Source organism: Passer montanus, unplaced genomic scaffold (genome assembly GCF_014805655.1).
Source record: "Passer montanus isolate IOZ18808 unplaced genomic scaffold, ASM1480565v1 scaffold623, whole genome shotgun sequence".
NCBI classification, from domain to species: Eukaryota; Metazoa; Chordata; class Aves; order Passeriformes; family Passeridae; genus Passer; species Passer montanus.
In genome coordinates this window covers 1-15,916 of record NW_024371294.1, presented here as the reverse complement: position 1 = coordinate 15,916, position 15,916 = coordinate 1, and the positions used below count along the sequence as shown (strand labels likewise).

Genomic DNA, 15,916 nt, shown 5'->3' with positions numbered 1-15,916 from the left:
GGGGGTCCCGGGGGGATTTTGGGGGGTCCGAGGAGGAAATTTTGGGGGGCTCTGGAGGAATTTTTGGGGGTTCCAGGAGAGAATTTTAGGGGGCCCCGAGGGGGAATTTGGGGGGTCCAGGAGGAATTTGGGTATCCAGAGGAATTTTGGGGGATCCAGGAGGAATTTTGGGGGATCCCATCGGGAATTCGGGTTTCCCATTGGGGATTTTGGGTTCCCCATTGGAATTTGGGGTTCCCATTGAGATCTTTGAGGTTCCCATTGGAATTTGGGGTTCCCATTGGGATTTTGGGGTTCCCAGAAGGATTCTTAGGTTACCATGGGGATTTTGGGGTTCCCATGGGGATTTTTAGGTTCCCATTGGGATTTTGGTTCCCAGAGGACCCGGGCACCTGGCAGGATTTTTGGGGTTCCCATTGGGATTTTGGGTTCCCAGCAGGATTTTTGGGGTTCCCATTGGGATTTTGGTTCCCATTGGGATTTTTGGGTTCCCATTGGGATTTTGGTTCCCATTGGGATTTTTGGGTTCCCATTGGGATTTTGGGTTCCCATGGGGATTTTTAGGTTCCCATGGGGATTTTTGGGTTCCCATTGGGATTGTTAAGGTTCCCATTGGGATTTTTAGGTTCCCATGGGGATTTTGGGGTTCCCATTGGGATTTTGGGTTCCCATTGGAATTGTTAAGGTTCCCATTGGGATTTTGGTTCCCAGAGGACCCGGGCACCCGCAGGATGCCGTCGCAGGACCTGGCAGGATTTTTGGGGTTCCCATTGGGATTTTGGGTTCCCAGCAGGATTTTTGGGGTTCCCATTGGGATTTTGGTTCCCATTGGGATTTTTGGGTTCCCATTGGGATTTTGGTTCCCATTGGGATTTTTGGGTTCCCATTGGGATTTTTGGGTTCCCATTGGGATTTTTGGGTTCCCATTGGGATTTTTGGGTTCCCATCAGGATTTTAAGGTTCCCATTGGGATTTTTGGGTTCCCATTGGGATTTTGGGTTCCCAGCAGGATTTTTGGGGTTCCCATTGGGATTTTGGTTCCCATTGGGATTTTTGGGTTCCCATTGGGATTTTTAGGTTCCCATTGGGATTTTTAGGTTCCCATGGGGATTTTGGGGTTCCCATTGGGATTTTGGGTTCCCATTGGAATTGTTAAGGTTCCCATTGGGATTTTGGTTCCCAGAGGACCCGGGCACCCGCAGGATGCCGTCGCAGCTGGAGCACGCCATGGAGACGCTGATGTTCACCTTCCACAAGTACGCGGGGGACAAGGAGCACCTGGCCAAGGAGGACCTCAGGGCGCTCATGGACAAGGAGTTCCCGGGCTTCCTCGAGGTGGGCACGGCGTCTGTGGGGTCCCTGGGGTGGCATCTATGGGATCCATGGGATGGGATCCATGGAGTGGGATCTATGGGATCCATGGGATGGGATTGGTGGCAGCTAGAGAACCCCAAAATCAAACCCCATAAACCTTGGGATGGGATCCCATAAACCCTGGGATCAAACCAGACAGAACCCTGGGATCAAACCCTGTACACCCCCAGTCTGGATCCCATAGAACTCTGGGATCAGACCCCATAAACCCCGGGATGAAACCCCCTAAACCTTGGAATGGGATCCCATAAACCTTGGGATCAAGCCAGCTAGAACCCTGGGATTGGATCCCATAGAACTCTGGCATCAGACCCCATAAAGCCCAGGATGAAACCCATAAACCTTGGGATGGGATCCCATAAACCCTGGGATCAAACCAGATATAACCCTGGGATTGGATCCAGAACTCTGGGATCAGACCCCATAAACCCCAGGATGAAACCCCCTAAACCTTGGGATGGGATCCCATAAACCCTGGGATCAAACCAGATATAACCCTGGGATTGGATCCCACAAACCTTGGGGTCAAATCCTATAAAACCCTGGAATAAGACCCCATAAACCTTGGGATGGGATCCCATAAGCCTTGGGATCAAGCCAGCTAGAACCCTGGGACTGGATCCCATAGAACTCTGGGATTAGATCCCATAAACCTGGGGATGGGATCCCATAAAACCTGGGATCAAACGCTGTAGGACACCAGGACTGGATCCCATAAATGCTGGGATTGGATTCCATCAAACCCTGGGATCAGATCCTGCGGGACGTGGAGCAGAGTGTGGGGTCTGGCCCCATTCCCATGTGGGATCTGACCCATTTTTTACCCATTTTAACTCATTTTTATCTCATTTTTAACCCATTTTTACCCATTTTAACCAGTTTTTTACCCATTTTTACCCATTTTCTCCGTTTTCCCCCCAGAACCAGTGTGACCCCCACGCCCTGGAGCGCATCCTGTGTGACCCCATTCCCATGTGGGATCTGACCCATTTTTTACCCATTGTAACCAATTTTTTCCCATTTTAACCCATTTTTACCCATTTTTTACCCATTTTAACCCATTTTTACCCATTTTTAACCCTTTTTCCCCCAGAACCAGCAGGACCCCCACGCCCTGGAGCGCATCCTGTGTGACCCCATTCCCATGTGGGATCTGACCCTGTTTCCATTTAGGATCTGGCCCATTTTTCCTGGTTTTACCCCATTTTACCCCATTTTTACCCATTTTTTACCCATTTTAACCCATTTTTACCCATTTTCTCCGTTTTCCCCCCAGAACCAGTGTGACCCCCACGCCCTGGAGCGCATCCTGTGTGACCCCATTCCCATGTGGGATCTGACCCTGTTTCCATTTAGGATCTGACCCATTTTTCCTGGTTTTACCCCATTTTACCCCATTTTACCCCATTTTTACCCATTTTTACCCATTTTTAACCCATTTTTAACCCTTTGTCCCCCAGAACCAGCGGGACCCCCAAGCCCTCGATCGCATCCTGCGGGACGTGGAGCAGAGTGTGGGATCTGACCCATTTTACCCCATTTTTAACCCATTTTAACCCATTTTCCCCCGTTTTCCCCCCAGAACCAGCGGGACCCCCACGCCCTGGAGCGCATCCTGCTGGACATGGAGCAGAGTGTGGGATCTGACCCATTTTAACCCATTTTTTCCCAATTTTAACCCCTTTTTAACCCATTTTAACCCATTTTTTTCCATTTTTACCCATTTTTCCCCATTTCCCCCCGTTTTCCCCCCAGAACCAGCGGGACCCCCACGCCCTGGACCGGATCCTGCGGGACGTGGAGCAGAGCCGCGATGGCCGCGTTGGCTTCCAGGGCTTCTTCTCGCTGGTGGCCGGGCTCACCATCGCCTGCAACGACTACTTCGTGCAGCACATGAAGCAGCGCGGCCGCCGCTGAGCCCCCCACCCCTGGGTGCCCCCCGCCCACCCCTGGGTGCCACCCCAAACCCGCCCTGGGTCCTGCCTTGACCCCAAATGTGCCTTGAGCCCCTCTGGGGTTCTGACCCCCCCCCCAAAGGTCCTGAACCCCCCCCAAGGGGCTGAGACCCCCCCTGGGGGGTTGAGACCCCCGCCCACCCATGGGTGCCACCCCAAACCCGCCCTGGATCATCCCTTGACCCCAAATGTGTGCCTCGATCCCCTCTGGGGTTCTGATCTCACCCCACAAAGGTTCTGAGCCCCCCCGGGGGTCCTGACCCCCCCCTCATTCCAAGCTGAGACCCCCCCGGGGGGGATTGAGACCCCCCCCACCCATGGGTGCCCCCCAGTGTCCCCCCTGCCCCCCCCAGGGGTGCCCCCCACCCTGGGGTGCTGCCCTGACCCCCAATAAAGGGGTTTTGTATGAACCGGGGTGCTCTGTGCTCTTGGGGTCACTTTGGGGCCCTTTTGGGGCCCTTTTGGGGTCCCTTTTGGGGTCACTTTGTGTCCCTTTGGGGTCACTTTTGGGGTCATTTTGGGGCCGTTTTGGGGTCGTTTTGGGGTCCCTTCGGGGTCCCTCTCCCCTTGGGGTCCCTTTGGGGTCACTCGGGGCCGTTTGGGGGTGCAGGGAGCACTGCGGGGTGACACTGGGGTCCATCGGGATCTACGGGGGATCTGTGGGGCCCATAGGGTTCCGTGGGGTCCCTGTAGGGTCTCTATAGGGTCTCTGTCTCTCTCTATAGGGCCCACAGGGTTCCGTGGGGGATCTGTGGGGTTCCATGGGGTTCCATAAACCCTCTATAGGGTCTCTCTCTCTCTCTAGGGTCTCTATAGGGTTCCATAGAGTCTCTGTAGGGCTCTATAGGATCCATAGGGTTCCACAGGTCCCTATAGGGTCTGTCTCTCTATAGGGTTCCATAGGGTCTCTGTAGGGTTCCATAGGATCTCTATAGGGTCTCTGTAGGATCTGTCTCTCTCTATAGGGCCCATAGGGTTCCATGGGGGATCTGTGGGGTTCCATGGGGTTCCATAGGGTCTCTCTCTATAGGGTCGGTCTCTACAGGATCCATAGGGTCTCTATAGGATCCCTATAGGGTCTCTCTCTATAGGGTCTCTATAGGGTCTCTGTCTCTCTCTATAGGGCCCATAGGGTTTCCATAGGGGATCTGTGGGGTTCCATGGGGTTCCATAGGGTCTCTGTAGGGTTCCATAGGATCTCTATAGGGTCTCTGTCTCTCTCTATAGGGCCCATAGGGTTCCATGGGGGATCTGTGGGGTTCCATGGGGTTCCATAGGGTCTCTCTCTATAGGGTCGGTCTCTACAGGATCCATAGGGTCTCTATAGGATCCCTATAGGGTCTCGCTCCCTATAGGGTCTCTGTAGGGTCTCTGTAGGGTCTCTATAGGATCTCTCTCTATAGGGTCGGTCTCTATAGGATCCATAGGATCCCTATAGGGTCTCTGTAGGGTCTCTCTAGGGTCTCTCTCTAGGGTCTCTTTGTAGGGTCTCTATAGGATCCATAGGATCCCTATAGGGTCTCTGTAGGGTCTCTCTAGGGTCTCTATGGGGTCTCTCTCTCTATAGGGTCTCTGTAGGGTCTCTATAGGGTCTCTGTGGGGTCTCTCTATAGGGTCTCTCTCCCTATAGGGTCTCTGTAGGGTCTCTCTCTATGGGGTCTCTCTCTATAGGGTCGGTCTCTATAGGATCCATAGGATCCCTATAGGGTCTCTATAGGATCCCTATAGGGTCTCTATAGGGTCTCTCTCTCTATAGGGTCTCTTTAGGGTCTCTCTAGGGTTCCCAGGGCTCCGTTCCGGCCCCTCAGGCCCCGCCCCCGGAAGAGGGAAAAACCTGGCAGTGCCGTGACGTCACGGCGGTGGGCGGGGCCCGGCGTGTGCAAGGGGGGGGGTGGGGGCCGGACACGCGTGTTTTGGGGTGCACATGTGTGTCACAGGCTGTACACGTGTGTCACAGCGTGCACAGGTGTGTCACGGGCTGCACACGCGTGTCACAGGGCACACACGTGTGTCACAGGCTGTGCTCGCGTGTTTGGGGGTGCACACGTGTGTCACAGGCTGTACAGGTGTGTCACGGGGCGCACACACGCGTGTCGGTGTGTACACGCGTGTCACAGGCTGCGCTCACGTGTTTTGGGGTGCACACGTTGTCACACGTGTCAGGAGTGTCACACGTGTCCGGGTGTCACACGTGTCTGGGGCTGACACGCATGTCTGGGGGTCACACGTGTCCAGGGTGTCCCACATGTCTGGGGTGTCCCACACGCATGTGGCGGGGTTGTCACACGTGTGCGGGTGTGTCACACACGTCTGGGGATGTCACACGCATGTGGCAGCGCTGGCACATGTGTCTGAGAGAGTGTCATGCGTGTCCAGGTGTGTCACACGGGTGTGGGTGTGTCACACGTGTCCAGGGTGTCCCACATGTCTGGGGTGTCCCACACGCATGTGGCGGGGTTGTCACACGTGTGTGGGTGTGTCACACGTGTCCAGGTGTGTCACACGCGTGTGCAGGTGGAGGAGCGAGGGCCTTGCACGAGTGTCAGTGCCAGGCCAGGGCTGTACTGGGAGCTGCCAGTCCCATACTGGGCTGAACTGGGCCATACTGGGAGCTCCCAGTCCCCTCCTGGCCCCGCGCGTTTCCTGTCCCGGGGCCGTGTCCCAGTTGTGGCTTTGTGGCTCCGGCAGCGCCAGCACCGGGTGACAGGGGACATTGGGGACACTGGGGACACTGGGGACACTGGGGACACTGGGGACACTGGGGACAATGGGGACAATGGGGAGCCTCAGGGGAGGTGACATAGGTGCCACAGGTGACACAGGAGCCCATGGGGACACCTGAACCATGGGAGGACACGGGTGGCACTGCGGGTCCCACGGGTGCCTGGTGGCAGGGACCCCGTGCCAGTGTCCCGTGCCAGTGTCCCCGTGTCCCCATGCCAGTGTCCCGTGTCCCCCCAGCCCACATCGAGGTGATTCCCTGCAAGATCTGCGGGGACAAATCCTCCGGGGTGCACTACGGGGTCATCACCTGCGAGGGCTGCAAGGTGACACCGGGACAGGGGGGGACAGGGGACACGGGGGGGGACACGGAAGGACATGGGGACATGTGGAGCATAAGGGGGGACATGGGGACATTGGGGAAATGGGGACAAGGGGGACATGGGGACAAGGGGGGACATGGGGACATTTGGGATATGAGGATGTGGGGGGCATGGGGACAGGAGGGGGACATGAGGATATGGGGACACGGGGACAAGGGGGATGTGAGGGGGACTTGGGGACATGGAGGAATATGGGGACAAGGAGGGACATGGAGGGGACAGGGGGACATGGGGGGGACATTGGGACAGGGGAACATGGTGCCGCGGTGCGACACGGCTGACACGGGTGACACTGGTGACACGGGACATGGAGGAATATGGGGACAAGGGGGGACATGGAGGGGACAGGGGGACATGGGGGGAACATTGGGACAGGGGAACATGGTGCCGCGGTGCGACACGGGTGACACTGGTGACACGTGTGACACGGTGCCACCCCAGGGCTTCTTCCGGCGCAGCGAGCGGCGCGGGCCGAGCCTGGCGTGTCACCGCGGGCAGCGCTGCGACATCGACCGCGCCACCCGCACGCGCTGCCAGCACTGCCGCCTGCAGAAGTGCCTGCGCCTCGGCATGTCCCGCGACGGTGGGTGACACGGGGACAGCGCGGGGACAGCGCGGGGACAGCCCGGGGACAGCGCCACCCAGCCCGGGGACAACTGGGACTGTCCCTGGGGGCATCGATCTGTGCCCTGGGGACAGCTGGAACCCTGGGGACACTGCCCTGTGACCCCGGGGACATCTAGACCCCCCTGGGGACATCTGGAACCCCTGGGGACACCGCCCTGTGTCCCCGGGGACATCGATCTGTGCCCTGGGGACAGCTGGAACCCCTGGGGACATCGATCTGTGACCCTGGGGACATCGATCTGTGCCCTTGGAGACAGCTGGACCCCTTAGGGACAGCACCCTGTGACCTTGGGGACACTGCTCTATGCCCTTAGGGACACCTGTGCCCTCTGGGGACACCGCCCTGTGCCCTGGGGACACAGCCCTGTGCCCCTGGGGACAGCTGTCCCCGCCCCTGGTGTCCCCGCGTTTGGGGACAGCTGTCCCCCAAAGCTGCAGCCACCCGCCCCCTCCCTGAGGACACCTGTCCCCACCTGAGGACACTTGTCCCCTGTCCCGGTGCCAGCTGTCGCGCCCTGGGGACAGCCCGGGGTGTCCCCGGGAAGGGCCGGGCCGCTCGGTGTCCCCGCGCGCGCGCGGCGCTGCGGTGTCACCCGCTGTCCCCTCTGTCCCCGCAGCCGTCAAGTTCGGCCGCATGTCCAAGAAGCGGCGGGACCGGCTCCAGGCCGAGGTGCGGGAGCAGCTGGAGAAGCGGGAGAAAAACCGGGAACAAAACCGGGAACAAAACCGGGAACACCGGGAACAAAACCGGGAACAGCCGGAACAGCTGGAGCACCGGGAAAACCGGGAAAAACGGGGAAAAGGGGAACAGCGGGAGCAGGAACGGGCGGCCCCGGGGCCACCCGGTGTCGCCCGCTGTCCCCCGCTGTCCCCCGCCGTCCCCGCGGGCTGTCCCAGCAGGGCGTGGCCCGCGGAGGAGGCGACAAGGCGGGGACAGGACGGGGACACGGCGGGGACAGCGGGGCCGATCCCTCGGGCCGGTACCGGCGGCGTCCCGGAGCCACCCGCGGGGCTGGAGATCGGTGAGTGGCGCTGGGGACTGTCACCTGCGGGACTGGCCGTGTCACCTGCGGGCTGGCCGTGTCACCTGCCGAGCTGGCAGTGTCACCTGCAGGGCCGGCAGTGTCACCTGTTCGAGCAGGGCTGGTGGCACCTCGGGATGTCACCTGTGGGTGCTCCGTGGCGGTGGCACCGGCTCTGTCACCCGTGGATGCCACCACGCTGGTGACCCCCTACCCACCACGGCCACACACCGGGCCACCCTCCCTGTCCCCACGCGTGTCCCCAAGCCCTGCGTGTCCCCTCAGAGCTGCTGACGCAGAGTGTCCTGCTGTCACACCGTGCCACGTGCCACCCCCGCGCCGAGGACCTCCAGGGCCACCGCTGGGCCACCTTCAGCCCCGAGGAGATCCGCGCCTACCAGAGCCAGGTGTGGCACAGCTGTCCCCAGCGGTGGCGCGGTGTCCCCAGGTGTGGCACGGCTGTCCCCCGGGGTGGGGACAGCTGTCCCCCGGGTGGCACGGCTGTCCCCAGTGGTGGCGCGGCTGTCCCCAGGGGTGGCGCGGTTGTCCCCAGGGATGGCACAGCTGTCCCCAGCGGTGGCGCGGTGTCCCCAGGTGTGGCACGGCTGTCCCCCGGGGTGGCACGGCTGTCCCCAGGGGTGGCGCGGTGTCCCCAGGGGCGGCACAGCTGTCCCCAGGTGTGGCACAGCTGTCCCCAGCGGTGGCACAGCTGTCCCCAGGGATGGCACGGCTGTCCCCAGGGATGGCACAGCTGTCCCCAGCGGTGGCACAGCTGTCCCCAGGTGTGGCACGGCTGTCCCCAGGGGCGACACGGCTGTCCCCAGGGATGGCACGGCTGTCCCCAGGGGTGGCACGGCTGTCCCCAGCGGTGGCACAGCTGTCCCCAGCGGTGGCACGGCTGTCCCCAGCGGTGGCGCGGTGTCCCCAGCGGTGGCACAGCTGTCCCCAGTGGTGGCGCGGTGTCCCCAGGGGTGGCACGGCTGTCCCCAGTGGTGGCGCGGCTGTCCCCAGGGGTGGCGCGGTTGTCCCCAGGGATGGCACAGCTGTCCCCAGCGGTGGCGCGGTGTCCCCAGCGGTGGCACGGCTGTCCCCAGGGGTGGCGCGGCTGTCCCCAGGGGCGACACGGCTGTCCCCAGCGGTGGCACAGCTGTCCCCAGGGATGGCACGGCTGTCCCCAGGGGCGGCACGGCTGTCCCCAGCGGTGGCACAGCTGTCCCCAGGGGCGGCGCGGTGTCCCCAGGGATGGCACAGCTGTCCCCAGCGGTGGCACAGCTTTCCCCAGCGGTGGCGCGGTGTCCCCAGCGGTGGCACAGCTGTCCCCAGCGGTGGCGCGGTGTCCCCAGCGGTGGCGCGGGGGTGACAGCCGCTCCCGCAGCCCGCGGCGGAGATGTGGCAGCGCTGTGCCCGCCGTGTCACCGAGGCCATCGAGCGCGTGGTGGCGTTCGCCAAGCGCCTGCGCGGCTTCCTGCAGCTCAGCCAGCACGACCAGATCGTCCTGCTCAAGGCGGGTACGGCCACCGCGTCCCCGTGGCACTGCCACCACCCCGGGGCCACCCCGAGCCCCGGGGCACACTCACGGGGACACCCCGGCCCCTTGTCACCAGCCCCAGAGCCACTGTGACCCCTTGTCCCCAGCCCCAGGGACACCGCACCACATTGTCACCAGCCCCAGGGCCACGCTGTCACCTTGTCCCCAGTCCCAGGGCCACCCTGTGCTCTTGTCCCCAGTCCCAGGGCGACCCTGACCCCTTGTGACATTGTCCCCAGCCTCAGGGACATTCTGTCCCTTTGTCCCCAGCCCCAGGGCTGTCCCATCTCCTTGTCTCCAGCTCTGGGGCCACCCTGTCCCCTTGGGACACTCCCGCGTGTCCCACGGCGAGGTGACAGTCCCCAAAGTCCCCTCCATCCTCCTTGGGGAGGTGACAATCCCGTGTGTCCCACGGGGACCACCCCGGCCCCTTGTCACCAGCCCCAGAGCCACTGTGACCCCTTGTCCCCAGCCCCAGGGACACCGCACCACATTGTCACCAGCCCCAGGGCCACGCTGTCACCTTGTCCCCAGCCCCAGGGCGACACTGACCCCTTGTGACATTGTCCCCAGCCCCAGGGACATTCTGTCCCCTTGTCCCCAACCCCAGGGCTGTCCCATCTCCTTGTCTCCAGCTCTGGGGCCACCCTGTCCCCTTGGGACACTCCCGCGTGTCCCACGGCGAGGTGACACTCCCGCGTGTCCCAGGGGGAGGTGACAGTCCCCAAAGTCCCCCCCTCCTCCCTGCCGAGGTGACACCGCCCAGGGCCACCACCGCGGGTCCCCTCCGCGCGCCCCGGAGCCGGGGGCGGTGTCGCCGGTGCCAGCAGCGCTGTCGCCTCCCGCGGGGACAGGGGCCATGGAGGTTGTCCTGCTGCGGATGTGTCGCGCCGTGGACGCCGCCACGGGCACGGTCCTGTTCGAGGGCAAGCTGGCGGGGCCCGAGCTCTTCCTCTCGCTGGGTAGGGCGGGACACGGCCGGGGGACGCTGGGGGACAGCTGGGGACAGCGGTGACACCGCGCTGTCCCCAGGGTGTCCCGAGCTCGTCGCGTCCGTGTTTGACTTCGCGCGGGGGCTGAGCGCGCTGCGCTGCTCCGAGAGCGAGCTGGCGCTGCTGAGCGCGCTGCTGCTGCTCAACGCCGGTCAGCGCTGTCCCCGAGTGTCCCCCAGTGTCCCCCAGTGTCCCCGAGTGTCCCCCCGGCGTCCCCGCTCCTTGTCCCGCTCCGTGTCCCCGCCCCGTGTCCCTCCCCAAATCCCAAATGAGGTTTGTCCCTGAGCGGGGTGAGCGGCGGGGTGTCCCCAAGGTGTCCCCGGGGTGTCCTCAGGGTGTCCCCAAGGTGTCCCCGGGGTGTCCCCAAGGTGTCCTCAGGGTGTCCCCAAGGTGTCCTCAGGGTGTCCCCAAGGTGTCTCCGGGGTGTCCCCAAGGTGTCCTCAGGGTGTCCCCAAGGTGTCCTCAGGGTGTCCCCAAGGTGTCTCCGGGGTGTCCCCAGAGTGTCCCCAAGGTGTCCCCGGGGTGTCCTCAGGGTGTCCCCCAGGTGTCCCCGGGGTGTCCTCAGGGTGTCCCCAAGGTGTCCGCGGGTTACCCCCAAGGTATCCTCTGGGTGTCCCCGGGGTGTCCCTAAAGTGTCCCCAAGGTGTCCGCCACACTGTCCCCAGGGAGCTCCCAGGGTGTCCCCCACAGTGTCCCCCAAGGTGTCCCCACGCTCGTGCCCCTGTCCCCACGCCTGTCCCTGACCCCCCCAATCCTGTCCCTGTCCCTGTCCGTGTCCCCACGCCTGTCCCTGTCCCCCACACTCCTGTCCCTGTCCCTGTCGCTGTCCCCACACTCCTGTCCGTGTCCCCACACTCCTGTCGCTGTCCCCAGGCCGGCCGTGGCTGCAGGACCGCCCGCGGGTGGCGCGGCTGCAGGGACAGCTCGATGTCGCCTTCCGGCTCCTGCTGCGCCGGACCCGCCGCGAGGGGCTGCTGGCACGGGTGGGGACACCGGGACACCGGGAGGGGACACCGGGACACCGGGAGGGGACACCGGGACACCGGGAGGGGACACCGGGACACGAGGACACCGGGAGGGGGCACGGGGGTGTCCCTGGGGGTCCTTGGGCATGGGGCAGGGGTCAGGGCGGGGTTTGGGGACATTGGGGGTGACCCTGGCTCGGGGGGTTCCCTGCGCGTGTGTCACGCGTGTCCCCCCCGTGTGTCCCTGGGTGTCACAGCCGTGTCCGTGTGGTGACAGCCGTGTCCCTGGGTGTCCCCACGCGGTCCCTGGGTGTCTCCCCGGTGTCCCAGCCGTGTCCCAGCCGTGTCCCCGCGGTGTCCCCGCAGCTGCCCGCCCCGGGCCGGCTCCGCGCTCTGTGCTCGCAGCACCTGGAGCAGCTCCAGGCTTTCCGCCGCCGCCACCCCGCGGGGGCCTCGGCCGCCTTCCCCCCGCTCTACCGGGAGCTCTTCGCCCCCGACCCCGCCGAGGGCCCCGCGGGGACCCGCTGAGCGACACCGGGACCACCGGGACCACCGGGACCCTGCTGAGCGCGACATCGGGACCGCCGGGACCCCCGGGATCACCGGGACCCCCGGTATTACCGGGACCCCCGGCATCAGCGGGACCTCCGGGATCACCGTGACCTCCGGCGGGACCCTGCTGAGCGCGACATCGGGACCGCCGGGACCCCCGGGATCACCGGGACCCCCGGTATTACCGGGACCACCGGGGCCAACCCTGCACCTGGGCACACCTGGGGGTGCTCCCACCCCGGCACCTGCCGGGAATGCGGCACCTGGCGGGGCTCCGTCCGGCGTGGGTGCCCGGTCCCCGTGCGTGCCCGCTGTCCCGGTCCCCGTGGGTTCCCGCTGTCCCGGTCCCCCCCCGGGCTGTCCCACGGTCCCCACGCGGTGGCGGGGCTCAGCGGGGCGGCGTTTGAGGTGAATAAAGGCGTTTTTGGGGAGCGCCGGTGCGTCCGTGGCTCCGTCACCGGGGGCACGCGGGGACACCGGGAGCGGCAATAGGCCCCGCCCCGCGCAGCGATCCCAGCCGCTATAGGCTCCCGCGACTGTCACTCAAACTAGAAGGCGGGCATTCGTATTTTCTGGCTCTCTGATTGGTTCGCCTCTCCGCTACTCGACGCTGATTGGCTGCTTTATTCCCCTTATTTCCCGCCCCCGCCTTTGGGAGGTCTCGCGGGGATTGGCCTCTGCTCTGCAGGCGGTGATTGGGTGGGGGCGGTGCGGGCTGCGCTGTGATTGGCTGGGAGGGGATGAGCCGCGATGTGATTGGTGGGGAGCGGGAGGAGGCGGGGCCAGCGGCGGGGCGCGGGAGGCGGCGGCGGCACCGGGGCCGCGCCGGGCCCGAACCTCTGGGGGAACTGGAGGGACTGGGAATACTTGGGGAACTGGGAGTGCTGGGAGATACTGGGAGAGCTGGGGGGAACTGGGGGAACTGGGAATACTGGAGGGACTGGGAGTGCTGGGGGAACTGGGGGAACTGGGAATGCTGGGGGGACTGGGGAGTGCTGGGAGTACTGGGGAAACTGGGAGTGCTTGCAGAACGGGGAGCACTGGGAGCACTGTGGGAACTGGGAGCACTGGGGGTGCTGGGAGCACTGGGGGCACTGGGTGAACTGGGAGCACTGTGGGAACTGGGAGCACTGGGGGAACTGGGAGCACTGGAGGTGCTGGGAGCACTGGGTGAACTGGGAGCACCGGGAACGCCCATGGCCGCTGTCCCGCAGCTGCGGCAGGAGACCGGAGCCCAGATCGAGGTGGAGGAGGAGGAGGAGGAGGAGGAAGGGGGGCAGTCCCTGGTGCAGATCTCGGGCTCGCCGCTCCAGGTGTGCCGCGCCAGGGCGGCCGTGCTGCGCATCGTGGCCGACAGCGCGCCCGTGGCTGAGCAGCTGCGCGTGCCCCAGCGGGCTGTGGGCAGGATCATCGGTACGGGGCACCCCAAAACCCTGGGGGGATTTCAGAGGATTTTGGATAGCTTGCAGTGGATTTTGGGTGGATTTTGTGTAGATGTCAGATTTTGGGTGGATTTCAGGTGGATTTTGGGGGTAGATTTTGTGGATTTGGGGTAGATTTCATTGGATTTTGGGTGGATTTGGGTAGGTTTCAGTGGATTTTAGGTGGGTTTCAGTGGATTTTGGGAGGGTTTCAGTGGATTTCAGGTGGATTTTGGGTAGATTTCAGTGGATTTTGGGTAGGTTTCAGTGGATTTTAGGTGGGTTTCAGTGGATTTTGGGAGGGTTTCAGTGGATTTCAGGTGGATTTTGGGTAGATTTCAGTGGATTTTGGGTGGATTTCAGTGGATTTTGGGTGGGTTTGGGTAGATTTCAGTGAGTTTCAGGTAGATTTCGGGTGGATTTTGGGTGGATTTGGGTGGATTTTGGGTGGATTTCAGTGGATTTGGGGTAGATTTCAGTGGCTTTTGGGTAGATTTCAGTGGATTTTGGGGGAGTTTCAGTGGATCTCAGTGGACTTTGGGGTGGGTTTCAGTGGATTTGGGGTGGATCTCAGTGGATTTTGGGTGGATTTCAGTGGATTTTGGGTGGGTTTCAGTGGATTTGGGGGGGTTTCAGTAGATTTCAGTGGATTTGGGGTGGATCTCAGTGGATTTGGGGTGGATTTCAGTGGATTTGGGGTGGATCTCAGTGGATTTGGGGTGGATTTCAGTGGATTTGGGGTGGATCTCAGTGGATTTGGGGTGGATTTCAGTGGATTTGGGGTGGATCTCAGTGGATTTAGGGTGGGTTTCAGTGGATTTGGGGTGGATTTGGGGTGGATCTCAGTGGATTTGGGGTGGATTTCAGTGGATTTGGGGTGGATCTCCGTGAATTTGGGGTGGATCTCAGTGGATTTTGGGTGGGTTTCAGTGGATTTGTGGTGGATCTCAGTGGATTTGGGGTGGGTTTCAGTGGATTTGGGGTGGATTTGGGGTGGATCTCAGTGGATTTTGGGTGGGTTTCAGTGGATTTGTGGTGGATCTCAGTGGATTTGGGGTGGGTTTCAGTGGATTTGGGGTGGATTTGGGGTGGATCTCAGTGGATTTTGGGTGGGTTTCAGTGGATTTGTGGTGGATCTCAGTGGATTTGGGGTGGGTTTCAGTGGATTTGGGGTGGATTTGGGGTGGATCTCAGTGGATTTTGGGTGGGTTTCAGTGGATTTGTGGTGGATCTCAGTGGATTTGGGGTGGGTTTCAGTGGATTTGGGGTGGATTTGGGGTGGATCTCAGTGGATTTTGGGTGGGTTTCAGTGCACCGAGGCGGGCGCGGAGCCCGGCGAGGGCAGCGCGGAGCCCGGCGAGGGCGAGGAGCCGCCCCCGGACAAGTTCGAGGGTGAGAGCGGCGCTGGGGGGGATGGATTTCCCGGGAATTTCGGGATCTGGGAAGGGGTTTTTTGGGGGGATTTCAAGGTTCACCTGCGCCGCGGATGTCCCAGGGGTGTTTGGGGTGGGTTTTGAAGGGATTTGGGGTGGATTTCAGTGGACTTCAGGTGAATTTCAGTGGATTTTGGGTGGATTTCAGTGGATTTTAGGTGGATTTCAGTGGATTTCGCTGATTTCAGGGTTCCCCCTGTGCCGTGGCTGTCCTGCTGGGATTTGGGGTGGATTTTGGGTGGATTTCAGTGGATTTTGGGTGGATTTCAGTGGATTTGGGGGGGTTTCAGTAGATTTCAGTGGATTTTGGGTACATGTCAGTAGATTTTGGGTGGATTTCAGTGGATTTTGGGTGAATTTCAGAGGATTTTGGATAGCTTGCAGTGGATTTTGGGTGGATTTTGTGTAGATGTCAGATTTTGGGTGGATTTCAGGTGGATTTTGGGGGTAGATTTTGTGGATTTGGGGTAGATTTCATTGGATTTTGGGTGGATTTGGGTAGGTTTCAGTGGATTTTAGGTGGGTTTGGGGTAGATTTCATTGGATTTTGGGTGGATTTGGGTAGATTTCAGTGAGTATCAGGTAGATTTCAGGTCGATTTTGGGTAGATTTCAGTGGATTTTGGGGTAGATTTTGTGGATTTGGGGTAGATTTCAGTAGATTTTGGGTGGATTTGGGTAGATTTCAGTGGATTTTGGGTAGGTTTCAGTGGATTTTAGGTGGGTTTCAGTGGATTTTGGGAGGGTTTCAGTGGATTTCAGGTGGATTTTGGGTAGATTTCAGTGGATTTTGGGTGGATTTGGGTAGATTTCAGTGAGTTTCAGGTAGATTTCGGGTGGATTTTGGGTGGGTTTCAGTGGATTTTAAGTGGGTTTCAGTGGATTTTGTGTGGATTTTGTGTGGATCTCAGTAGCTTTTGGGTGGATTTCAGTGGATTTTGGGT

General features: G+C 61.4%; 2 protein-coding genes across 5 annotated transcripts; both read left to right on the top strand.

The window, feature by feature from the left end:
• Window positions 1–1,161: 1,161 nt before the first annotated feature.
• S100A10 (S100 calcium binding protein A10) lies at window positions 1,162–3,639 on the top strand. 2 transcript variants are annotated; one of them, XM_039727844.1, is made up of 3 exons: window positions 1,162–1,335; window positions 3,130–3,332; window positions 3,461–3,639. In XM_039727844.1, exons 1-2 carry the CDS (start codon window positions 1,204–1,206, stop codon window positions 3,289–3,291), a joined length of 294 nt encoding a protein of 97 aa, XP_039583778.1. In that variant the 5' UTR covers window positions 1,162–1,203; the 3' UTR covers window positions 3,292–3,332; window positions 3,461–3,639. The 2 variants fall into 2 exon arrangements, with proteins under 2 accessions (XP_039583778.1, XP_039583777.1); XM_039727843.1 differs by lacking the exon at window positions 3,461–3,639 and having other exon boundaries at window positions 1,163–1,335; window positions 3,130–3,421.
• Window positions 3,640–6,276: 2,637 nt separating this feature from the next.
• On the top strand, window positions 6,277–12,221 carry LOC120511155 (nuclear receptor ROR-gamma-like). 3 transcript variants are annotated; one of them, XM_039727847.1, is made up of 9 exons: window positions 6,277–6,376; window positions 6,875–7,016; window positions 7,678–8,082; window positions 8,368–8,489; window positions 9,458–9,590; window positions 10,465–10,572; window positions 10,643–10,753; window positions 11,476–11,585; window positions 11,934–12,221. In XM_039727847.1, the coding sequence occupies exons 2-9, from the start codon at window positions 7,004–7,006 to the stop codon at window positions 12,093–12,095; spliced, it is 1,164 nt and encodes a 387-aa protein (XP_039583781.1). In that variant the 5' UTR covers window positions 6,277–6,376; window positions 6,875–7,003; the 3' UTR covers window positions 12,096–12,221. The 3 variants fall into 3 exon arrangements, with proteins under 3 accessions (XP_039583781.1, XP_039583779.1, XP_039583780.1); XM_039727845.1 differs by lacking the exons at window positions 6,277–6,376; window positions 10,643–10,753 and having other exon boundaries at window positions 6,879–7,016; XM_039727846.1 differs by lacking the exons at window positions 6,277–6,376; window positions 10,465–10,572; window positions 10,643–10,753 and having other exon boundaries at window positions 6,879–7,016.
• The last annotated feature ends 3,695 nt before the right edge of the window (window positions 12,222–15,916 follow it).

What these genes read in the sequence shown, in the direction of transcription:
- S100A10 (XM_039727844.1), top strand. Translation starts at nt 1,204, where the DNA reads ATGCCGTCGCAGCTGGAGCACGCCATGGAGACGCTGATGTTCACCTTC. An exon ending in AGTTCCCGGGCTTCCTCGAG is followed by an intron (nt 1,336 to 3,129) that starts GTGGGCACGGCG and finishes TTTTCCCCCCAG; the next exon opens with AACCAGCGGGACCCCCACGC.
- LOC120511155 (XM_039727847.1), top strand. An exon ending in CGAGCTCTTCCTCTCGCTGG is followed by an intron (nt 10,573 to 10,642) that starts GTAGGGCGGGAC and finishes CGCTGTCCCCAG; the next exon opens with GGTGTCCCGAGCTCGTCGCG. An exon ending in GCTGCTGCTGCTCAACGCCG is followed by an intron (nt 10,754 to 11,475) that starts GTCAGCGCTGTC and finishes CGCTGTCCCCAG; the next exon opens with GCCGGCCGTGGCTGCAGGAC.